The sequence below is a fragment of the Lycorma delicatula genome, chromosome 7 (assembly GCF_047948215.1).
Source record: "Lycorma delicatula isolate Av1 chromosome 7, ASM4794821v1, whole genome shotgun sequence".
Lineage (NCBI taxonomy): Eukaryota > Metazoa > Arthropoda > Insecta > Hemiptera > Fulgoridae > Lycorma > Lycorma delicatula.
In genome coordinates this window covers 12,583,934-12,611,183 of record NC_134461.1, presented here as the reverse complement: position 1 = coordinate 12,611,183, position 27,250 = coordinate 12,583,934, and the positions used below count along the sequence as shown (strand labels likewise).

General features: G+C 28.1%; 1 protein-coding gene across 3 annotated transcripts in view; it reads left to right on the top strand.

The window, feature by feature from the left end:
- raw (NDT-like domain-containing protein raw) overlaps positions 1-19,883 on the top strand; it is a 212,577-nt gene extending 192,694 nt beyond the window's left edge. For all 3 annotated transcript variants that reach the window (XM_075370766.1, XM_075370765.1, XM_075370767.1), the window contains 4 exons: positions 2,782-2,902; positions 6,094-6,241; positions 11,444-11,539; positions 14,155-19,883. In XM_075370766.1, coding sequence (XP_075226881.1) covers positions 2,782-2,902; positions 6,094-6,241; positions 11,444-11,539; positions 14,155-14,301 — 512 coding nt within the window. In that variant the 3' untranslated portion in view covers positions 14,302-19,883. The remainder of the gene's footprint in view (positions 1-2,781; positions 2,903-6,093; positions 6,242-11,443; positions 11,540-14,154) is intronic.
- The last annotated feature ends 7,367 nt before the right edge of the window (positions 19,884-27,250 follow it).

Genomic DNA, 27,250 nt, shown 5'->3' with positions numbered 1-27,250 from the left:
GTATTTTATGAACCTCTCAACAAATGTTTTATTTGTACTTGGTAAACTTAATACGGAGAAAGTGTTAAGCAGTTCTTGAAATAAATTGGAAAGCAAAAAGAGTTCAAAAATCATTTACAACAGTATTAGTTAAAATAAATAAAAAAAATAGATGGATCATTATCAGTAGAAACTCAGAATTAGTTCATAAAAAAGTTTAAAAAAGTTTTTTTTAAAAATTGAATGAAAAAAGATAATAGAGATATAATATTTCTTTTAATAAAAGGTATAAAAATATAGAATAATAATTAATAAATTAATTAAAAAAGAATAGTACTTAATAATAAGATTCATTTCAGGCTGTGCCATTCGAAAGCCTGAAGTTTGCATAAAAACATTCTAAACCCCTGAGACTTCAACTTAATAAATTTTTATTATGATCAATATATAATAATACATTATGTAGATCACTTCAGGAATGGGTAGTGGTGCTACTAATACATGGTTAAAAATGAACTGCCTCCAGTGTTTGCCTGGATGGAGTAAGGGAAACCATGGAAACACCTTGATCAGATGACCAAGCTAGCATCACAAAATACATAGTTAATTATAAGATTAAAAAATAGATGTGAATAAAACCGTATTAATTATTTAAAATGTAAGCACATAAAATAATATTAAGATAATTGCAAGATGATAATAAATATATAAAAAAAAACTGACAACTCAGTTGTAGGACTTTCCCATCAGCAGCTTTTTTCCAATTTAGGCTTATACACACAACTTAATTTAAAATATTTATCATTCTATTTAAATGTAATATTTTTTGTTTATTTAATTCAGTGGTTCAACTAAAGCGCATGCGCATACTGTATTTTATTCGCACAGGTGTGGCAGTGCTAGCAGCTACTTTAAATACTTTTTTAGACTTTAAATATTATTCATTTATTTAATTCTATCGCTTACCTATGACATCACAACATAGCAGACGAATACAGCAGCTGTATACGTCAGTGATAAACTAGCGCTCCTTTGGGTGAGAGGGGGTACTATTGATGCAGTATACCTGCTTAGTCACTAGTTTATTTAGAGCATTTTTTAGGGTGGGCTGTGATTTTCAAAAAATTCTTTTTGCAGATATTATCATTTTTTAATTAACAAATGTGCCTAAGAAAAATAAGACCTTAATTAAGCGAATATGGTACTGAGAGTGGCCTTGCTATACAGCTTCACCCTCTTGACCTTTTATGTTGAAAATTTAATGGAATCAATGCTCCATATATAGAAGTAATCTGATCAAATTTGGTCAAAATCAGCCAAGTAGTTCTGAAGATATAAGGTGATTTAGGGTGCGATACCCTAAATCACCTTATATCTATAATATTATTATCTTATAATATCTCTTATAATAACACATACACATATACGTATGAACATTCGAAAAATTTCCATTCAGGTTTTGGGTTCCTTAGGTGCTAAAACGTAAAGATCCTGTGAAAACCATTTATACCCAAATCAAACCGATTACATATTTACCCTTCTAAAGCTACAGTTCTGCTATAGTGCTAGACTGGAAAGTAATAACTGCAATATAATTCGCAAGTCAAAAGGCAGTAATGAAAATAATTTGAGCACGTATTTACATACATGTTGAGAAGGGTAGTAGAAAATTCAGCATGTTTTTAAAATTTTTTTTATAACCATTATTTAAAAATTTGTTAGCAAAGAAACATCATTTTTGTAAAAGAAAATATTTCAGTTGCATTTCAAATAAATCAGCCGGAAGATCTTTTTGACGGTTCAGTTATTTATTAAATCACAACAAAAGTATAATAAGGCCCTTTATTGTAAGCTGAAGTAGTGCGTTGAATCATATGAAAACAGTTAGTTCTATTGTCTAGTTTGGTAGAAGTGGATATTCAGTTTTTTAAGAATAGGATTACTTTTTTTAACCAAAGATTGCACGTCTATGAATACGCCACATGGATAAATTGATATTTTTAATTTTATAAATATCCATCTACGTGATTCATACTTATGGGCATCAAACAGATCATTGTTTGATGCCCATAAGTATGACAGTGATTTTTTATCTTGAAAACTCATTTTGACTTTCTGAGGAAACCTCAAGAGATGAAGCTTAGATCAACTACCATGACCTAATAATATATGTTGCATTTATAAAGTTGATAATAAAAGTTTATCTTAAATTATTATTAGACCATTAAAATTTGTTCACGTGAGAAATTTTTTAATTACCTTCATATACTTTCTGTTCTTCTTGACATAAATTTTATGTCAAGAATTAAATTTGTAAATAAATTTATTTACAGTAAGAGCTGTAAATTATTTTGAGTTGAATCCAAATTGAAAATTTCATTACTTTAGACTATTTTTAAGCCAATTTAAACATTTATGATTACCAAAAGCCAATTTTTTATTATGTAAACAGTGTTTGAAATACTTTTTTCTAGTGCTTTATATTTTGTATTTCTGTTTCTGTACAATAATCATCAATTATTCTTCATTATCATTTTTTAAAATCTGTTTTTTAAATATTAATCTCCTGTTAAAAATGATTGTTTAATGATCAAAATAGCCATTTAGTTTAGGATTTTAGGTAAGTAATTTTTTACAGTACAACATTTTTTAAACCTTTCTTGTTTTCTGATTTACTTTATTGGTTTTGTTTGATTGTTTTGTACGTGTTGTATGATAATAATTTTTCAAAATTTTGTTATATTTTGTAAATATTTGTCAAACATTCTTTATTTATTTTTGTTTTTTTTTTTTAATTTTCAGAGTGGATACTTTGTTCGCATCCTAGATTTGGTGTTCAAACGTCAAATATATACGATGTATTCGTCGGTGGATGTTCAAATAATAGCAGCTGGGCTGATGATATAGTCATTCCAATTTTAAAGTGAGTGTATAATTTTTTTAGTTGGTCTTATTTATAAAATTAATTTAAGTTGTAATTAGTTATTTTTTAGTAAATTTATTTTCAGGAAACTATTTTTAAATTTCTAAAAGAGCAGCCTTTTTTATTCTATACTGTTAATGTCAATTTTTATGAGCTTATGTAGTTCTTTGTGAAGATAAAATCTAAATTTACTTTTGTCCTATGCCATGTCTTCCATTGAAATAAAGCATCATTAAAATGAAATCTGTTAATACTGATTATGATAAGTAAAGAAAGAAACTTTTATATATTTAATGAGATAAAAATATTTTTGAGCATTTTGTGAAACAATATGTGTGGAGTATACTTCTGTAAGAATACGAAACATGAACTTTCAGAGAAAAGAGAAAATGAAAGGAAACACAATTATTTTATTTTAGGACATTTCATATTTTTTGCAGAAGCTATTTTTTTTAGGTACATCAGCCAATTTTGCACTTTTTTGAGATTTTCAGAAACTTCTAATATCTTCCTTTTCTTTAAAATAACATGTACAAGAAAAACTATATTATTCAGCTTAAAACATATCCGTTGCTTGTACTGAGGAAAATAGCCCCAAAAACCAAATGAAATATTTTCTAAGGTGTGTTTTTCTGTTTTTTAAAAATATAATTTTTTTAAACATTTTTTTTAAAAGGTTTAATAGAAATTAAAATAAAAAATTTTTATATTAATAATTCTTAAAATAATATTAAAACAAAACAGGGTATAAATGCTTGGTAATATGCAAATTTTAATAAATAATAATAGTCATTTCAATAAACATGGATTTGAATAAATTGAAACATTAATTTAAATAAATATCTTTCTTAGAGATGAAATATTTACTGTATAAATAGTAATTATGAGCTTTACTATCCTGTCCAAACCTGCAAAAATTTAAGCAGTATCATGTCACCCATGTATATCTCAATATGTAGCACCCACTAGACACTTCCCTTCCTCCACCCCTTACCACAGAGCTTAGTAGTGCTGATATTTTTTGAATGAATTGTTATTTTGGGCAATAATAGGATTTTCTTCAAAATGGAATGTGCCTGGAATGGGATTAATGACAACAAGAACTATGACTTAAGATAAGTCTTAAAAGGTCATACAGTTGTCAGATTCTAACAGTAGTAGATATGTACAAGTTTTGCTGTGATATTTTTTAGGAATAACTTTTTGTTATGTCTCAATTAAGATGTAAAAGCATACAGATTGAAACTAAAGAAGAGATTTGATACTTATAAGAAAATTTCACAAACAAGTTCTTGTCATAGATTTGTACCTCTGTGCCCAACAGAAATTAGGAGTTATACAAGGGGTGGCAGAAATACAATGCACGCTGGAGCATAATAGAAGAATCAAATGTTGCACAGAGCAACCAATACTGTCATCTTGTAGTTTCATTCCCCTACTATTAATATTCCAAAACTTGTTGACCTCTCATTTTCTGTTAGTTACCATTGTTATGGAGTCAAGTTTTAAAAACAGAAAACATGAACACTAGTAACATTCATCGTTGTCTAAAACCAATTTATTATGTTGAAACTGATAATCAAAGTACTGTAAGTAGGTGAGCAATCAAATTTAGTGTATCAGAAACTGGTAAAACAAATATTGAGGATGAACATTGCAGCAGTCAACCAATTTCTGGGACGATGAGAACACCAAAAGGAGGTGGATGAATTGATTCAAAGTGATCATTAAAAGCCAGAGAGCCACATTGAAAGAATGAGTAGGACACATTATCTGTGCTAACGTTTAGTCTGTTCAGGTGGGTGCCAGCCTCATAATTCAACAGAAAAGAATAAAAATCAGTGAAAGAAATGTTGTAAACATCTTCTAAAACATTATTGTGACGAGGAAGATGAAATTTGGGTGCATCATTATGACCCAGAAGAAAAACTGTAGAACTCAGAATACCTGCCCTATATTTTGTAACAATCAAAAAAAAAAACACCACCCTGTATAAAAAACTTCCCTTGAAAGTGTTCTGGGATTCCAAACAAATGTACATGATACCTCTAGAAGCCAGAGGTTGACTGTAAATTCTGTGTAATACAGTGGTTCCCAAACTTTTCCGAGTTGCGGTTCCCTTTTTCAATTAACATTTTTCCATGGCGCCCTACCCTAAGTAAAAGTATGACTGCTTGTAAGAGATAAAAATAAATAAAACTCGTATATCTTCATTATTATTTTTTTTACTTTATTAACATTAAACTAATAATTATAAATGTCTTGATTCAATTAATTATGAAGCTTTTACAATATTTTGCAGTGCCCCTGTGAAGAGGCCATGCTGCCCGGCATGCCATGGTGCACAGTTTGGGAATCACTGTTGTAATACATAGAAATGTTAAAACACCATAGCAGAAGTGCGTGTAGTGTTTGACAATCTATAGAACCTATAATTCTGCAATAGAATAATTTTGGCTTCACACATTGTTTGCAACCGCCGAGGCCGTTAGAATTAAAAATTTGAACCTATTAACTCTCCATATTAGTCAGATTTGATGCTCTGTGATTTTCACTTCTTTTCACAAAGATAGATAACTAGGAAAATCATTTCACCATGAATGATGAATTAAAGGATACTGTAAAATTGTGGATCAAGGAAACATTGCCAGTATTCTTCACTGAAGGATTGAAAAAATTGGTTCACCATTGAGAGGAGTGTTAGCTGTAGTAGGAGATTACAGTGGGGGGAAAAAATTAAGTTTTTATTGTGAACAAAGTGTACTTTTGTATCCCATGTTTATTTCATTTGACTATATCTTTTAATTTGTGTTTTATGAGTGACTGTGCACTACACTTCAGCTATGCCTCACATATATATTTAAATTTTAGTTTCAATTGTTACAGTACTTTATTCCTAAGTATGACGTATTCTCATTTCAAAACAATGAAATTTTAGCTTGTATTTATGATGGTAAGTGTTGATAAACAAATATGTATTTAAAAATTTGAATTCACAAATTAATGTTAAAAATTAAAAGATCTTGTGTTTTGACCTGTAATTTTTGTTTATTTTTTAATTGTTTGCTCATATATCACAATTTCTAAATCACCATATTACATTTTTTGTCCCTTTTGGATAAAATGGTCAGGAATTTATTTTTATTTATTTTCATTGAATAATAATACTGTTTTGTATGTTAATTTGACAGGAAGAATAATCTATCATATTATTATGGAGGAACAGTAGTATCAGTTAATAACAGGCTGGACCTGTCCGACACTACTGCAATCAATAATTCTTATATGATATTGTTCTATGTATCAAGTAATGTGAGAGGTCTCGCTAGTATGGCTATGGTAATACATTTTACTTAATTAATATTTATATTGATATTTAATTGTTAGGTTTTCCTTTGATCTTATTTTTTTAGTATTATAAATCATAACAACATCTTGATCAGATTTCAGTAATACATTTCGTTATTCAAGATTACCTACTACAAGTAAAGGAATACAACTGTTTTGAGTACCATTAGTTTCTTTGTTTCTATCTTGAGTGGATTAAGAAGTTCAGCTGTACATAGTAGTCATTTCAGCTGTAAGCCTATTACTTTCTTGCTAGACAAGAAACATAAGGCCTCTGGTCGGTTCACAAACTGTCTCCCTACCAGATTACACCAAGGAAGTGTTGGCTCTGCTGGTCACTGAGACCTTGATATAGATTTAGCAGCCTGACTTTCATCTTTAGAATCCAAAATGCAGAAAAACAACCGAGGATAAGAAAAAGAATTGTATAGTAAGAAACAAGAATCTGTATTTTGAAGGAACCCGTGATTTGAAATGAAAAATCATCTAGAGAAAAGCACATGGTGGCTGCCCCCTTTAGGTAGTAGAGTATTTTAACCCAGAGCAAAATGTTTATTGATCATTGATTTTACATTGACATTGGTTTAAGTAGATGCTGCAACAAAAATAGTAACAGACGCTGCTTTTTCACTGGAAATGACTCTAGAAAGAGTCATTCAAAAGAAGATTCCTGAAGAAATAACCTTGTCTATTCCAGGAATTGTGTGGCATATGAAAATAGCCAACTGAACTATAATTATCATGCAATTAGAACTCCTCATTGAAGGCTGGTTTTTTATGATGCTCATCATCATGTAGTTATAATCCTGAAGCAGTATCCTTGTGTCATATCCATTTTCATTCTCTTCTATTCACAGTTAAGCTTATAAGATATTTATATCCTCTTCCTTTGAATCATCTGTAATATTTTTTCTTTTCCAGTTCCTCTTTTTTTGCACCTTCTGCCAATCTTTCTAGCTATTTTACATTTAGCTATGTGTTATTTTATCCAGGCATTATTCCTTAAATAAATATCAGTATAGAGTAATTAACGAATAGAAAATCCTGAAGAGCCTTTTCTCTCTTATTTAAATAGATTTCCTTTTTATATGTTTATATATACAGAATGAATAGTTAAAAATCAGCTACTTTAAAAAGTTCAACCACTTTTTTATCTTTTGGTAATAAATTAACTTTGGAATGAAATTTTTAAAAATACATCTAATACTTCTTTTTATTGATGGTGTTTACATGTATATTCTTACAAAAGATGTTTGAGATGAATGTGTATTGATATATTTTTGTATGAATAATAAATTTTTGAGGTGCTTCTACAGCAGAAAAACTCCAAAACATAATATATATAAGCTTTGAATATTTTCCTTTTGTTTGTCGACAAAAATTTATATCTTAAACTTTTACATTTCACTCAAAAGGTGAACAACACAACACAAAAGGTTAACACATGATATTGGCAGATAATGTATTCTGTTTCAAGATGGAAGGAGCTCCAATTTTGTTTCCGGTGTCAATGTAAACCAAATATTTAGTTCTTTTTTTTAACTAATAACCAAGTACACTGGTAACATCGATTTTGAAAAACAGTTAAAATTTCATTACTATAGTGAGAATTATAGGTTAATGATTGTTTATAACTGTGCTGTTGATGTGTTAAATTATTTAGATTTAATGTAATGTATACATCATTTAATGCATCATACTATTTACAATATTAAATGAAATTTTAACCACCAAAACACAGTAAATAGATAAGTTAAGCTTACCATATTAATTCCTGTAATCAATTTTTGCAGGATCCCATATCTTCAATTGCTATTTAATCCTTTCCACTAGGGAATATTTAGACAATGCTATCCTGTACACATGTAGTTATTTTATGCGTTTTTAAACATATCAGTCATTATCAGTATGACTACTATGTTTCATATTATGAAGCATGAAAAACTTTTATTTAATAAAAAATGCATTTATTAACTAAGTTAAGAAATTATATATCCACTCACCTAATAAATTTTATAGTTTTTCAAGGTGTGATACCGCTTGAAGCGGTCTCCTGGATGTAAACCTGGCTTCCTTTTGCATGTTTTACAGAAAAAATATGTTTCCCTTCCTCCACCTTGTACTTTCCTCTTACTGCAAACTGCACAGTTCTTAGTTGATTTTTTTTCATTCTTGTATATGAAATGTTGCTTTTGGTTGAGCCGGTCTTCTTTATCTAATGTTGACGAACGTCCAGGTTTGTTAGTGCCTGGAAGTCTCCAACTAGTTGTTATGTCAATATTTATCTAACTTTTGTGGGCTATTACAGGTTTTCTCATGTTTTGCTGATACATGTTATGTAGATGAAAGCTATTTATAACAGACACTTCAAAGAGCCAAAAGAAAAGTTTTCACCACCATTTCAAAGACTTTGTCGTAAAATTATAGCTTGCCATATAGCGATTAACAATACCTACCCCTCCCATGAATTTTTTATATTTGCTTATCACCACTGGCTTTACAATCTCAACTATACTCCTTTTTGTTTTTTTTTTTAGATAGAATCCCTGTTTCATTATTGTAATAGGAACTAAGCATGAGGACATTCCTTTTATCTTTCTACACTAAAGCAAGAATATCATCGACATGTCTGTAATCTTTTGTCTCATGAACTTTCAGTTTAAAATTTTTTTTATTCATTTGAGCCAGTAATCAATCATCTTCTATTGTCCATTACTCTTCCAGTGAAATGCATTTTAATTTTCCTCAGTTCAAGAACCAACTGCATACTAGAGTTATACCGATCCATGAATGTTTGAAAGCACAGTCTGGATAACTTTGGTGCAGTCTTTCTACAAGATATAAAACTGTTTGTGCAGTTACAGGTAGATCAGGTATAATAAGGTTAGTGGCAGTAGGAGCCTTGAAATACGGTTCAAATTAATATATATATATATATATATATAGCCACATCTTGAACCGGATAAAACAAAAACTTTTAGTCCCCTTTTTATCGGTTTTTGTTTATTATAACATTTGAAAATGACACGGCCTTTAAAAGAAATAGTGCTTTCATCAGTGCTTACATCATAAAAATAGAAAACTATTTTTCATTTTGTCCTGCCTTGTATGGTTACTTTTACCTGAACTGGGGGGCGAGACATGGAGAGACCAGTATATTTGTAAAAATCTATTTCTTCAAAAGACATTGCTGAAAAAGGGCTGGTAATGGATCCATTTTGACTTGATGTAACAATTGAGCATTATCAAACATTGTTCAAAAAATCGACTATATTTTAGTTATCGATAGTTGAATTCCAATGAAAATAACATAAAATAGTTCCAAAAAAACCCAGTGAATGGCATAAGCAGTCACACTAAGAGATAACCAAGGCATTTGAATGTATTACCTAGCGAATGAATATGTCGGTCATTTGCAAGTTGAATGGGAATTTTCAGAATGTTGGCTGTTTGCCTATATATATGTGCAAAGAGTTAATTCTATAATTACATTAAAATAAATTATTTTTATAACTTATGAATTTGTCAAAATTGTTACTGTTTTATAAATTTTGAAATTATTATGAACATAACTTCTGCTGTTCAGAGTACTAGAATTAACTTATTATTTTACTTCAGTATTGGATAGCAGAATTTGTGTATTTGCCCATAATAATTTCAAAATTTATAAAACAGTAATATTTTCAACAAAGCCAAAATTCATTTAACATTAAATTTTATTAGTATAGTGGTCAATTTGTTAAAGAATTGTTTGAATTATCAACAACAACAAAAAAAATTATACATAAATATATAATAATTGCAATATAAATATATGGTATGTTATAATCAATTTTTTAAGTCCAGGATTTCTAGTGAAAATGATTAACAGGCGTGTAAGATTATGATATTGAAATGGACATCCAGTCGTTCCTATGGCTTTTCTTCTGCCTAGAAATCTCTTTCTCATTACTTACTTCATCTGAATTACACTCCAACAACCACTTTAAAGAGTCTATCTCCTTAACATATAAGTCCTCTAGTTCCTTATATATTGTTGTCTGTTCTTTAATGATTCCATTCTTTAATATTAAATGCAAAATTTCTGTTTTCTGTCTATGTTTTGCATTAATACTTGCTACAACTGTTTCCAAAGTTTTGAATTATGCATTGTATCATGGGTTAATAAAAACAGTAAACTTGTCATCATTATTAAATATATGAAGTTTCCTTAAAAAATCTAAACAAATTTTCAAGATACAAAGATCAGCTGTCAGATCATTGTTTGGTGCCTGCAATTATGAATCATGTAGACCAATATTTAGAAAATTAGTAATGATAACTTAATATTGTGTTTATATTGATAAATATGCAATCTTTGTTAAAAAAAATAATAATTTATGTTTAAAGGAATATATCATCCACCAAACCGAAGGGCAGACAACAGAACTCTCTTGTATTACTCAACACAGTACAGTGGTTTTTGAGAAATAGCCTTATTTTGCTTCCATCTACCAATTTATTTAAAACAAAAAAGATTTTCTTTTACAGAAATAACATTACTATGTTGTTAAATTATTAAATAATTACTAATTTAAAAAAACTCTGAATTTCCTATAACCCGTTTAACATGTATTTTATGTGCTCAAATAATTTTCATTAACGCTTTCAGAATTCTGAGTTATTTTATATATTTAGCATTTTCACATATTTACTTTAATATAATTTCAAGTATTTATATTTTAAATTATTAATATTGATTTCTATTCATATTGATATTATAAATAGATTTAAAATTAATTGTTTATTTTTTTATGCTGCTCTGATTAATATTTTATCACAGTTCCTTTTCTTACTCCACCTGACCAAATGCTGCGGGCAGTTTCATTTTAATCTGTTCAATACGACACCTATCCATTCTTGATGTGATCTATAAAATGAATTGTATGTACCAATTAGAATAAAAGATATATATTTATTTATTTAGGTGTCAGTAGGATATTGGGCTACGTATTTTCCTTATTGAATTTTCATGTTTATCAGAAAATATAGTTGTAGCAATGATTTAGGATATTTTATTTTTGGTATTTTCTTAATAATAGAGAAAATGAATGTTACCTTAAATTCTAATTTCTGTATTAAAATTATTATGTTATTATTTTATATATTTACGTGTCAACTGATGGGTTTTTTCTTTTGTTTCCTACATTCTAGGCTGCACATTACATCGGGTTAGGTTGTAATGTGGTATTGTGTATGCAACATTTACCAGAAAGAGTTACATCATTATCGGAAAATGATGATGATAAGGTAAGTTAGTATTCTTTTGCTTCTTTATTTAACTTGAGGCTTTACTGTTTTCTTCTTTTAACAGATTATATTGGGATCTTGCAAATTTTAAATGTTGACTGCTTAAATTAATATTCATTCTTTTAGACCCTGAATCATTCAAATTAGTTTTACAGAAAATATATAATACATATATACTTATTCTTCATTACCATTTCATGTTGTTTCATGAACCATTAAATAGAATTTATGATAAAACTTTTCTGTTAAAAACAGACATTTTTTTTGTAATGGAGTAGAGTTTTATCAGATAGCATAAGAAAATATTAAAAACTATATTACCTGATGCAATCATCGCATTGTTTCTCTTTATAATCTGATGGTTTTAGGCAACACCTGGAAATTCTCAGAAAGTAGCATTCTGGAATCTGAAAAGGATCAATTAAAGACAAAATGACAAAAACTGAAATCATGTTTAACAAACAAGTTTCCCCAAGATTATTGAACTTAAATATTGCTGGGTATTATTTCTTGCAAATTCCTACTGGTGACTGACTATTGACCATACAAAAAATTAATAAAAGAACTAATAAATTTATGTTGTTTTTTAACAAATGTGAAAGCTTTATTTATGATTTTATTTTCTTTATTACCAAAATAAGACATTTTTATTCACAATTTATTAGTTTTATTTTCTAAAGTTTCAGAAATTTAAATAATATGTAAAAATATTTAAAAAATTAAAAATAATGGAAAGAGGAGGTTGTGTCAATATTATAAGATCACTGAATTAAATTTGAACAGTCTGTATTATTGCTTATTGTAAAGGGTCTGGCAATGAACTATGGTGGTTTTGAAAAGACTGTCTTGCACGCGGTGGTGGGTCGAATATGAACTAGAATGTTTGAATGTACTCATTGCCAGATCCCATTTCACTAGCAGTGGAGCCTTGGTCTGTAGTGCATCTTGTGTTTGTTTACAACTTCGTCATTGGAATGGGTGGTTCTGTAGTGCTCATACAGCAAAGATTTTGAAACTATTTTAATGTTGGTCGTCATGGTCGCATTTCAAAACAAGATACCATTATAAAGTGGGTGAATAATTTTCAAATGACAGGATCTGTGAGAACAGGTACTACACAGGGAGATGATTGAACTGTACCGACCCCAGAAAACATTGAAAGGCTGCAACAAGAGGTGGAAGCCACCGCTTTGTCATTCAACAGTGTCTCACGCTTGTGCTGTTGGTTTGTCAGAGAGGTGAGTTTGGAGAATCTTATACTTGGACCTCAGTTTCCATCTGTATAGCTAAAGATTGTTCAGGAACTGTGGCGAAGCAACTTCATCAGATGAGATAGGTTTGCAGAAATGATGTTGGAATTGCTGACAGACTACATCGTTTTGATCATGAATTATGAGGACCACTTCCATTTATTGGGGATGGTAAACAGAATTTCCTGTACTGGGCACTCGAAGCCCTACAAGAACTGCATCAAACGACCTCTGCACTGCAACAGATTAACTGTTTGGTGTTGCTTATCTCAAACTTGCATTATTGGGCCTTATTTTTTTCAATAAAATGGACAAATAGTGTCTGTTAATCAGATTGCTACTTTGCCATGTTACGTGATTATTTCCTACTATAATTAAGAAGATTAACCTTAACGGAGTGTGGTTTCAGCAAGATGGGGCCACTTGTACATCAAGTCATCTATAAGAATGCCTCGACAAAAATGGATGCCACCTAACTGATGTAATTTTTCACAGCTGAGTATACTTTCCTTATTTTGATATGTAATCTCAAATGATAATGTAACATTTATGTTTAATAACAATAGATTTTGAAATTTGTTCAAAGATAAGTGTGACAGCCTTTTCAAAACTACCATACCTCATTGCCAGACCTGTATATCCATAAGTTGGTAAACAGAGCACTTATGTAGTTCTATAGAATATTAACCTCCACTCTATCGTATCAAAGTTTGCTTTGGCTCTAAACGTATATGCAAAGCTGGCAGGAACTTTTTACTCCACATTAATAGCCAGTGTTTTTGTTTCCTGACTTTTAATCCAGAAAATATGTCACAGAAAAACATTTCTGGATAGATCCATAGTTTGACACTCGCTAATAAATTGCATCAAGGATGTGTGGTCCTGTATCCTTACTCACTAATGATACATGTAACACAAAACAAACAAATGCATCTAATGAATAGTTTCAGAGCTCCCGTCAGGTAATGCAAGCTTATTCTGCTCCTAATCCTGTAGAGAATAAGTAAATTTTTACCTGAAATCAAAGTAACACAGTTATATCAATGATTCTGTATTTATCAGGTTAAAAATTTTAATACATCTGTGTTAAACACTAAAATTGATTTAATTTCTTTTCATTAGTATCAATTTTTCTTAAAATTAACGTACATAAACTGATATTCTTTTAAATGATTTAAACATTTTAAAATTGTTATCTCTGGCATCTATCAGAAGATTTTGTATTTATACAGATTTCTGTCTGTTTAATTTGCCAATTATCATGTGTTATACTCATCAGATATTTGTGTTTTTTAAATATCTATTTTAACCATTTTTAATGGTGTATATATAAAAAAATGTAAATTTTTAAAATATATCTTTCAGATAAATGAGCAAACATTAAATGATTACAATCGTGGAAGAATGTACCTGACAGATATAGCACAACACGAAGACATTCCAGTGTTTAATGATATCGAAGAAGCTGTACAGTGTGTCATACAAAAATTTACACAAGTATCAAGCCGGTAGCTGAAAATACAATGTTGTATATTTATTACATATATTAACATTTCACGATCAACAGTTCTGATAACATACATTAAGATTGAAGGTATGGTAATTTAATCTGTGCTTTATTACAGATCTAAGATCCTCCAGGTGTTTTATGCCCTTTTAATAAAAAATTATTGCTCTGGGGATTTTTGTTCAGTCAACGAAGCTTTTATGACTATATTTTTAAAAAAATGTTTAATTCATTCATTAAAAATATTTATTGTAATTCATAATAATACTAATGGTTTTTTTAATCTAAATGAGCTGGTATATTATGGTGTAGGTTAATTAAGAATATATAAATACATTAAAATAATAAAAGCAACCACCAAGGTGTTTATGCTTTGGATTTGTATTATATAAATACATTAAAATAATAAAAGCAACCACCAAGGTGTTTATGCTTTGGATTTGTATCGCTTTTTTTTATTAGCTATTAACTCTATTATTTCAGATTAAGGGAATAAGAATAGAGGTGAGTGTTATTAATGTCTCTGTTTAATGGCTGTTCTGTTTATAAAGTTTAATTTTTCATTGAAACTGGTGTCATATTGAATTGCTTACAAAACTGGTAGGGATCTATTTCTTAGATGTCGTTTCAGCAGACGCTTGATAATCCAATGTATGTGCAGTTATTAGTGAGTTGTTGAAAATATAACATAAAAGAAAATTTTTTCTTTTATAGTTTTTTCAAAAAGAAAGAGAACATTAATTTAACTGATAGTATAAATGATATAATATACGTATTATTTATATTATAACATTAAATATTTAGTAACATAACATAATGCCTGTACATTTAAGGATTTTTTTTTTTAAATTAGGTAAAACAAATTAAATATAATAATGTAGACGTTTTAGTAAGAGCTACTTTTTTTATAAGTTGCAGTGTTTACCTTCATTTTTGTTGAATTAATACCTAAACTTTTATTCCCTAACCTTTTTTCTTGGTTCCGCACAAATAAAATTTAACTTTAACATTTTAAGGAATAGATTTTACAAATTTTAAGTTAATTTATATCCTATTTTTTATATTCTAAATTGTATTATTTTTATTTTTGCTTCACCCTTTCTTCTTACAACTGCAAATTAAATAAATGTATCAGTCTTTTAACACTCATATTATCAAATTATTTATTCACTGAAATTGAAGTTCTTAAATCTAATACCTAGTAAAAAAAGAAATTAAATACTTGTTATGGTGTTGAAATAAAACAGGTGAACCCATTTCGTTTTATTAAATATCTATATTACTGACCTATAAAATTTTGTTGAATGCTGTAAAATTTATTAAAATAAGTGCGAAAAGGTATACTGCTTTTAATATGCATGAATAAAAGCATCTTAAAGTTTAAAAAATATTTATTTGTGGAACATACCAATTGTGTTTAAATGTAAACAAAGAACTAAACATATTTTTGAGGTTAACAAAATATATGAAAAAAAAATGGGATTATCAGATTAAAAAAATTATAATATAAACTGTAATATTTTGTTAATGTTTGTATAATTTATTTTCTTAAATACATAATTAATAGCGATTGTATCAGTAGTACTAAAACAGAAACATGTATTAAAAACATGCATTCTACTCTGTAGAGAATGATGAAAACATATCAGTACATGCATAGTACACTATACATATAAGTAATGAATCTATCATTGTTATAAAAATACTAAAAGGTTAATTTTTTCATGTGTAATGGAATTGAAATTAAAAACCATAATATAAATTAAGTTTCAAAATAATGCTAAAACTATCAGGAATAATAATTTATTTACTTAAAAATATCATTCCTGAGAAGAACAGCTAAAATTGTTGAACAGCCTTTACATAACTGGGCTACTAAGAGATAGTGAACTGCTTCTTAATATAAAAGATAAGTACAGCAGTTAGTGATCGGACAATATCAGTTTTCTCAAATTTCAGTGTTAAGGAAATCGAGAATGTTGAATACTTTCAAATAAAGTAAAGGTTAAAGATTAAAACAAAAGTACAAAAAAAATGTAATAAAAATAAAAAGATTAAATTAAAGTAGAAAAACTCCTTTAGAGAAACTTGTATTTATTTTATGACATATTTTACATTTTTTCTTCATTAAAATAATTAACTGGTTTAACCAAAGTAACACCTTTTGCAGATTTTTATAAAAAAAATAAAACAAACATTTAAGTTCATTCAGTTTTTGCTTCTATTCTATTGGAAAGTTTAATTAATAAAGTAATTAATCTAATGGCTTAGTATTTCAGATAACGAAATTTTATTTTATGTTATTATATTCAAGATCTCTAACCTTAAATACTTTATTTTTTAGTATTCAAATATTCATGGATAGTATTTGTCCGTTGGTTATAAAATAATGATTATTGGATCACACCTTTCATTGTATGAATATAAACGGATTCCATTACATATCCCTGTTCCCTGGTTTCTCTGTTCTTTTCACCTTGTTTCTCTCACTAAATGTAATGTTTATTTTCATCTATGCTTACTTATACAAACATATTTTTATAAAAAGATTAGATTGTCATTTATCTTAATAAATGATGTGCAGGTATGTGTTTTGTTATTCAATAGAAATAAAGTTTTCATGTGTTTGACCATAATTTTAGATCTAAAGTTTTTAATAAAAAGTATTAGATATTGTGCAAGTAAATTTAACATGCGTTTGCTGGATCATAAAACCAAAATAGAATTGATTATAAATTATCAAGAATATATGCTATAGCATAGTTAAAGTAATTAAATTCTTATGTTTGCTAGTAGGTAAAACTTTCAGAGAATTGCTTACAGTTGTAAAATTGAATGTTTTTTGTTTGTATGTATGTATTTTGTATGAACAACACCTGTAAGTATTACAGTTAATCATAAATATAATTAAGTTTATTTATAAATCAGTCTCTGGTTACCATTTTTTTTTTTTATCTTGTAGTGCTGTAAAACTCTATTAACACATCATTCTAAACATTCCTTCCTGATTAGTAAGTTTCATAATGAAGTACTGCAATTTTAAATAGTAATCGATTAAAACCAAAATTTAAATTACTCTAATTCGCTTTTAAACTTAAGTTTTAACCACATTTCGTTGTACTGAGTGATGAAATTAATTTTATTTTTAATACAGCTTCTAGATTAGTGATTTCTAAATTGTTTTGTATGCAATTATCCTAGCCAAAAAACCAATGCTTGTTCAGGTACATTTTTGTTTTAAATTTGTTAGTTGTCATTTACGTATCTACACATTAGGTTGTAATATGTTAAACATTTTTAAGTGAAGATTTGGTTCTGTATACTGGCATCATACCACAACTACTTCATCCAAAAAGGTAGATTATAGCAAGGTGTAAGAACTGCAAAGTTTAATAGCAAACAGGATATAATATTTTTTACATTGCCCAAGGTTTATTACATTTTTTTTTATTGTTGCACGTTAATCAATTATAATTTCAAAAGTTTAAATACTGAATTAGAACTAATGTTAATACTTTCAGTGCTATCAATGTTTTACTGTTAAATTAGTAATTCAGATAAATTTTCAAAATTTGTTTTAAGTTCAGTTTTTATTATTTTACTACTTTATACTTGATTGTATTAAATTAGGAAGCCCAGCTAGCTTTATTTAATAGTTTGAGGTTGGGCTTTTTGTATGTCCACCAGATAGGAACAGAATCCATGATGAGGTCCATAAGAGATACATCAAATTGCTCAATACCATGTACATTGAACCTCTAAAACGGTATATCTCTAGCATAAATCAGAATATTTGGCCAAAGCTCAGAAAACTGATGAAAAATAAATAAAAAACAAGAGCAACGGGTGAAGTAGTAAGAAAAGGAATGATCAAACCAAAGAGAACTGCAAAACTAGACAAACAATTCCATCTCAAGATCTTTTCTACTGTTCCAAGTTGTGTTGACCACTTCAAATATGGACACCTTTAAGAAGAATTGACGTATGAAAATATGATAATCCTTTATTTTACAATTTTATATATATATATATATATATATATATATATTGAATAAAGTAAATTTAATAGATTTTCTCTACTATGATTTCAAAATTATATGTGCTCTTGCAAATAACACACAAAGTTAAGTCTGTAGCATTTTTTTCATATATGTTGTGAACTTTGGTAGAAAAAGCTTGATTATTAAGGTACCGTCATAGAAAACAATCCCTTTGAGAGAGCTGGGAGAGTAGGCTGGCCAAGGAATTAAGACAACTAGCAAGAATAATGTGCAAGTTACTTGTGTGAACATGTTCTATGTTGCAGTGTGTTTATAGTTCTATTTTTTAAACCATAGCTAAACAAATTTCTTGCATTTCTTCAACCTGAGGAAGTTTAATCTCCATCATATTACAGTAATGATTGAACCAGTTAGTGCTTATACATTATTATCTTCAAGAAGTAAGAGCCTATAATTTGGACTGTTGAGATTGCCCACCATACCGTTACTCAGGATAAGTGTAATGGTCTTTTTTGGTCTAACGTATGTTGTTTGCAGTTCATGACTGATAATTTTTTTTATATATAACAATATAACAGTTTATAAAAATACGGCTCATCACTTATGGCAGTTTTCTTTCAGAAATATTCAGGATTCAGTTCTTATAGTTCAAGAAATTTTCTGAAAAAATCTAGCTATTATTCTTGTTAAAAAGAGTCACTCAGTTCTTGCATTGTTACTTTTTAAGGGTGCAGTTTCAAAGTTATGCTTAAATAACTCGTGAACCTGAGTATATATTTTAATTGAATGTCTAGGACTATGATGAACTGATTCCTGTACACAAATGGCATTTTCAGTGGTCTTCTTCGGTAGGATTGTCGTTCAAACTGAACCCGCTGTACAACATTCAGTGTTTTTATTATTGGTAGTCAGTAAAATAAATGGATTATGAGTTCTGTTGTAATTAAAACACATTTTAAATTGGCTCTTGTGTTTCTGAAATTGATTTACTCTCAAAGAAAAAGCTAACACACAAAACAAGGTGTTTGTGTGTAGTCTTTTGAACTGTGTCACTAACTGATATATGATAAAAAATAACTTTAGCTTTCCTCTCCACCATTTTATAAGTCAGTTCTGCTAACCTCACTAAAGTTATATCGGTAGAATTCTGTCAGCATTTTATAAATATGTTGATACTTTATAATTGGGCTATTGTAAAGAAACCAATTAATTATTTTCCTCTAAATACAAAATAACTACCTCACAATAAGGTCAGGCTTCCTATGAAACCTAATTTCATTAAAATATTAACTTATAAATTATATTTTTACTTCAAATATTAGCTGTTCTGGTTATCTTTTTCATGAATGTGCAATGTATCATCCATCATCAAATTGGTTTATGTTCCTTGAAAGCACCTTTACTTATACAACCTTTCAAAATGTTTATACAATTTATTTTTACTTTCAAACTGAAAATATTCAAGTCCTTATAGATATTATATATTATTTTACCTCTTCTTTTTATATGCCGTGATCAATATATACTATTATCATATTATTGGTAAGGAACTATTATTTTATTATCTTCAATCACCAAAGGTAGTCAATAACATAATTACAAAACTAACATGTTTTAATATTGTCTTTTTTTTAAAACCATTAAGTGTCATGAAGGTTTTCAATTTGAAATTACTAGAAGTGTAAATCATAGTTTAATTTTCATATTTCATAAGTTCCTCACATAATGGTTATTTTCATTGGTTTTCTGGAATACTAGTTGATAGAGTTTTGCACTGTATATTATTTGTATGTTTTACTATATTATGTTACATATTTATATAAATGCTATTATTCTGTCAGTTCTATAGCAGTGTTAAAAATAGGTAAAATGGTGTATTGTTGATACTTGATCGGTAATTGTGAATAAAATTAAGTGTAAATTATTCGTTATAATTTTAAGACGTGTAAAATGTTCTGTTTATTTTTGATTAATTATTAAATATTTTTTAAAGCATGAATATTAAGTATTGTAAAAATGTTCATTTCAAAATTATATGAATAGTAAATATTTAATTAATTAAAATAATTATGATTCATTATCTGTTATACTGGCAGCATAGCTATGCTAGAAGAAGAAAAGCATGGTAATCAGTCATAAACTGGGGTATGGGTTTTTTAAATTATAATAAAGCGTCATAATTGATGTCTTTGAAATGACATCTTTTGATGTCATTTCTCAATGTTTCATGACCCAATGGGAATGAAAATGGGAATAACACTGTCATGTTTGAAGCTTAATAATTTTTGAGTGGATAAACCAATTTTGATAAATTTGGCACAGATATAGCTAAAAGAAGAGACAGACTTATAGGCCACATCGTAAGGCATCCTGGAATAGGTGCTTTAATATTGGAGGGACAGGTAGATAGGAAAAATTGTACTGGCAGGTAACATTTGTTATATGTAAAGCAAATTGTTAAGGATTTAGAATGTAGGGGGTATACCAAAATGAAATGACTGGCACTAGATAGGGGATCTTGGTAAGCTGAATTAAACTAATCAATTGACTGAAGACAAAAAAAATGCATTCATGCTTATTTTAACATTTAAAAAAAAATTGCTCTCAAATTCTCCTCCTCCAAAAATTGAAAGCGCTATCTTCTTATTTATTGTATATTTTTTAACCAGTTTTTTATCTCTTCCTAAGCTAGTAGTATTGCAATTGGCCAGCCCCAAAAAAATACTTTGGAAGCATTGCTGGGTGAGGGAGCCAGTCAAAGTTTAAAAAAATCAATTTAAAAAATATATTTCATTTTCTTTATATTTTTACCATATAAAAACAACTAACCAATGCCAAAAAAGTATAAAAACTTTATTGTCAGTCTTTTTTTATTTGCTATTATGAAGAATTATGGTGAATTATATTTGTATACTTGTAAGAATTACTTAATTTTTTTTTTAAACCCAATTATTAATTAATACCATTATTGCAAATCATAACTTGCTCTGAATATAACAGCAACTGAGATCATTTTAAAGTGAATGCTGAACTTATAAGCACAAAGAGGTATATCCAACAATAAGAACAGTTGCACTCTCCCTAGAAAATTACATTTATTATTCTTAATGCTTCTTAAATTAATTACTACTTTGTTATTTTTTTATTCACTTATATATATATATATATATATATATATTTATTATTTTGTATGAATTAGTATCTTTTAAAATATACTACATAACAGATGACTCATTGGCTCTTCTGTTAGTATTGGTTTTCTCATTTATATTGATAGAGGAAATTTTAAGTAAATAAGTAATGTTAGAGTACATTGTGAGCTATGTCACCTCTTATTGTACCATGAACTTAACAAATAAGGTGATTATTCTGTCTTCGTAAACATCCAAATTTTGTATTTGGAAGATTATTTTTGACTCTTATTTTTATTTTTACTGTGGTTGACAAATCTGTTTGATATATAAAAAACTGTATTCAATTAATAAATTTGCCTTAACGATTTGTTTCTAAATACTTTATGATTTTTGTAAATAAATATTAATTTATTACAATTATTGATTGTTATTTAAAAATATATCTTTTTAAAAAATAATTTGAAATGAGCATTTTTATTTGAGTGTAGTATTGTTGCTCATGTCGTTTCTCATGTTTTCAATGAAAGGATCTGAGAAGAAATTAAGCAAGGTATATAACAAATATTTCAAAAGCTGTTGTAACTGTTATTTATGCTTATATTTTATTCATAATATGTTGGTTGTTTGGTTTGGAGTTGTGTTCCTGATATATTAAAGACTTGATGTTTATTATCTGTGTAATTTTGTTTCGTGTCATAATTGTATGTATAACAATTAATGTTATTGTTATTCTGTGTTTGTATGTATATATACAATATATATACATACTGCAAAACTTCGATCTATGTGTATCATATTTATATATTATGTATATATATTTTTTATTCTTATTTATATATTATGTATATATTTTTTTTTTTTATTCTTAGGTTGTGGTTAATATTTTAAAATATGCAGTAGTCATGAAAATAATTATCGGGTACTTTTATATTTTTCAACTATACAGCAGTAATAATAATTGTTTTTATTTTTTAATCTTTAATATCTGTTATTCAAAAATACTACCCTTAATTAATATTTACTCATCCTTAACAATAAGTGGGTGCCTGATTGTAATTCCTTTTTGGTTAAAGTGAGAAATAAATTTGTTGTTTAAAAGAATTTCAACTCTGGCCAGGTTCTAACCCAGAACCTTCTGGATAAGTGGAAAATATGAAATTATTTTATTGCAGGATGTATCATACTATTTTGCTAAATTTTTCTTTCCGTAGTTTACAAACGGTTTAGTTACTTACTTGGATGTGCTATGTATGGAGGATACACAAATTCTGTTTCTATTATTACTGCTATTACTAATAAAATCCACAGTATTAATAATAATAATAATATATACACCACAAGGGCTATTTTTTAAGTAAAGTCTTTTTTAATATAAACAAAACTAGTAAAGATATTATAAAAAAAATTTATTTTTATTTCACTCTTTACACTTTGCGTTATTTTTCTACATAGTTACCTTGTTTGTTTGAATATTTATCATAGCGTTTTACTAAATTGTTTATGCCCACATCATAGAAATCAGCTGCCCGTGAAGACAACCAGTCTTCAACTGTTGTTTTCACTTCTTCATCGATATCAAACCACTGACCGCTGAGAAACTCCTTCAGGTAGCGTAACAGATAGTAACTGCTCAGCACAAAGTCTGAGCTGTACGGTGGGTGGTCCATTTGCTCCACTCAGAAGATCTGATTAACTCTAGATTTTGAGCAGCAGAATGAGGTTATGCATTGTCATGCAGCAACAAAACTCCAGATGACAGTAGGCCATGTCACTTATTCTGTATGGCTAGCCAAAGCTTTGTCAAGGTCTTGCAGTGTGCAGCTGAGTTTATTGTACCTTTGGGCATAAAATCGACTAACATGATACCATGTCTATCCCAAAACACAGTTGCTATAATCTTGCACGTTGACATTGTTTGTTTGGCTTTCACTTTGACTGGAGATGTTGTGTGTTGCCATTCCACTGACTGCCACTTTGATGCTGGAGTGATGTGAGAAACCCATATCTTACCCTCTGTGTTAATGTGGTCCAAATTTTATCTCCTTCCTAACTGTATCAAGTAAAAAATGTTTAACCACTAGCCATTTTCCTTTTTTTGGTGTTCTTCAGAAAGCAGCCTGGGAAGCCATCGCCAGCACACTCTTTGAAATGCAAGATTTCAGAAATGGTTTTGTATAGCACTGAACTAGAAACTTGTGGGAATATCTGTGACAAAGTGAAAACTGTGAATCACCGGTTTTCATACATTTTTGTCAACTTCGCACAAATCGTCTGTGATTACAGAAGGTCGGCCCAATTGTGGTTCATCATAGACATTGTCCAGCAAGTCCTTAAGTCTTACACATTTAGGCAATTTGCTCACTCATTGAATTAGGCCTGTAAACCTCACTTATCTGGCAATGAATGTCTGCTGCTGACATGTTCCTTGCGGTCAAAAATTGAATCACAGACTGCATTTCATATTTAGTGGGTCGCTCAATTATTTGAAATATTTCAACTTCACAATATTATAAACCGTACATAGTGACGCTATGACTACAAATGGCATCTTCATTTGTGCAAGGTATGTCGGGAGCCAGGGCACATGCACATTTCAACAGCCTTGCAAAATTAATATAACTACAGTCAATCAGAACTTAGTTAACAAATATCCCTTGCGTGTGTATAATTAGGATGGGGAATTTTTTTTATAAAATATATGGAAAATCACATGTGAATTTTGCTTGATGAAATCTTTCTAAATAAACAAAAGAATATTTCAGCAATCATTAAGGAGAGGTAATTGTTTTAATCATATGATTTTTAAATGGATGTGTGGTTTTTTATAACAAAGTTCAGTTGTATAAGGTAAAAAATATATATAAATCAATTTTCATTAAATTATTGAAAATGCATTAGATAATATAAGAATTAAGTCATGATACAGTTGTTTTTTTAATAAGTATTGAATTTTTGTAGCATTTAAAAAATTCCATGCCTCATCAGGATTCAGACATGAAACCTTTTGGAGGAAGGTAGAGATGCTACTGCTCCATTATAGGTGAAACTTGTAACAACTCATATTATATATATATCTTCTACCCTATGAAAGATTTATTTTAATTAACATATTGAATTAGATTGTAGTTTTAAAAAAGCTGGTGACAATGCTGCTGAACTTTGTTAATGTTTGTATAGAAGTTACGATTTAATTCTTCTCATAGAGAAACCTTATTTTTTTACTAATATCCTTGGTTATTAAATTTGTTAAAAATGTGAAATGGTTTATTAAACAAGTAAAATAGTTATTCATATTTTAAAACAATTATTCCCTTGCTATTTAATAACCAAATTGGAGGTTTTTTTATTCAAAAAAGAAATAAATAAATAAAATCTTGAATATAAAAAATTATTTATTTCTGATGAGGTGAAAATGAAACATATTTATTTCTTTTTAAAAACAACAACAATGTTCTTTAAAAGTGCCTCAAGTAAACTTTTCATTAAATCTACATTTTTCTTAATATTATAGTTATGAGGTCTTAAAGAGATACTCAATCCTTTGCCTGATTTTTTGAATTTTTTTTTTTTTATGGAGTTATAATTACAAGATGTTTTTAAATCTTTTTTTCACTATTAACATTAATAACAGTTTCCTGGTGAAGTTTCTCCCAGAATACATCTTACTAGAGATGGTAGATGTGGCTTATATAGGAACTACTCTTAGATTTTTGCAAAAATTTAGTAACATAGCAGTTATCAACACAATACACATGTTCATGGAGTTAAGATTGTAACATCAGTTGATGGTAATCATAACCAATATCCATGTCATCTTTGTTATTGTAAATTTTAAAAATACTTTTTAAGTAGGGAAAAGATAAAATTTATATATTATAACCATTAATATAAGAATTAGTTCAGAAATTGTTGGAAAGATCGAACTATATTACAATATTTCAATGCAATCAACAAGTGGTTGGTTGTTGTTATGTCATTATGTCCAATAAGTCAGATAACATTATGTTGGTTACCTTAGATTTATTGATAAATCAGTAAAAAAAATCCATGTTTTCACTAACATTTTTCTTCACCAAATTTAGTCTGCAAGCTTAATAAGATTTAGAATTGTTGTATATGACAGTCAAAAGAAATATCATATGATTAAAATAATTTTGCAAACTGGTAAAAACAATTTACTTATATGTAAATAGTTGAGCTTGAAAAAATTTATATCCTTTTTTATTAATTTGTCGTATATTCTGTCTTACATATTTTCAAGACTACTATATATTATAATTTTTCTTGCTTTTTATGTTAATAATTAATTAATAAACATTTATTTACAAATAGTATTAACAAATTTATGTAGGTATCATGTATAATATAATGTAATAAATTTTATTATTGTTATAGTGCTGTTATTTTTTATTATTTATTTATATTAATATTATAATATTTATTATTATTATTATACAATCATATTATTACATGTAATCAAACGGTATTAACTTATAGCCTAATTGAAAAACATTAACATAATTATTTTTTAAAAGAAATTTTTTCTATATTGAACTCATTTGTTTTTTATTGATTGTATTTAAATTATTAAAAATGTTTTATCATAATTTATCACAGAGGTGGATATGTAGAAGTTGTTCCTGGTGGCGAAACAGAATCTTTTTATAACGATTATTATAATTAATTATTAAGGAACTGTACAACATTTAAATTTATTTATGCCTTTTCTCCCTTCTTTTCTAAAATTTTCACATTATTTTTTTTATATGAAAGATTTTTCTATATTATTCAGTATTACTCTCCAAAGTAATCCTGGTGCTGTGAACTCATGTCGTGAAATAATTTTAAGGAATACTGTTTACTTTCTTATATAGATGAAAAGAAATATACTTAATGTTTTCTAGTTCCCGTGTGAAATTAAAGTTTGCATGTAGCACTTTTATTATAGAAAAGTATATATAAATATGTTGGTTTATACTAAAACATTCCCAATCTTTCATATGACTGTGATGCATGTAAAGTGTCTACGATACAACAGACATCATAGGTCGGTGTTGCTTTCTCTGAAAATGAATGGTTCACTAAACAGCTAGTCTCTACAGTAGTGAACAGAATAGTGTAGTGGTAATAGTAAATGCAAAACAATGCATTTACTTATTTTTTTCCTTCGGTCGATAAACTTTTCAACCTGTCATGAGCTTCATTATTCTTTTATATAAACTAATGATACTTAATACGATTTACATTATACACCTGTCTTCCTCCTCTGTTTTTAAACATATTCTAAAATTTATTTTAATAACCTATCTTCTTCTATATGACCAACAAAATGAAATCGCTCCTCACGACACTGATAAATCTTGTTATTTAAGTCACATACCTTAAAACGGCTTTTCTTTTCTTAATTTTTTTATTTTTTTGTTTTCAATGCACCTAACATAAAAATCACACCTATTTCAGTCTTCTAGAGTCAAATTTCTCTAGTGAATGAAACATAGACACAAAATAGTCTTATGTTTTATAAAAATTTAAAAATGGAATCTTTCTTTACTTATTCTTTAGAAACCACCTGATGATTCCACACATGCAAATTTTATGTTTGATATCCACCTTCCTTCTAAAAGATATATTAAGCCTGTCAAATCTTTTACTCTTTAAATTGATTTATCATTAATGGTAAATTTATGTGGAATAGAGAAAACCCCTTAAAATGCCATTAATTTTGATTTATTGTCAATTCTGATTTATTTTAATTTTATTTAATTTTGATTTATTTACTTGTAATGAAAAGTGTAATGTATAATTTAAGCTTAGAGTTT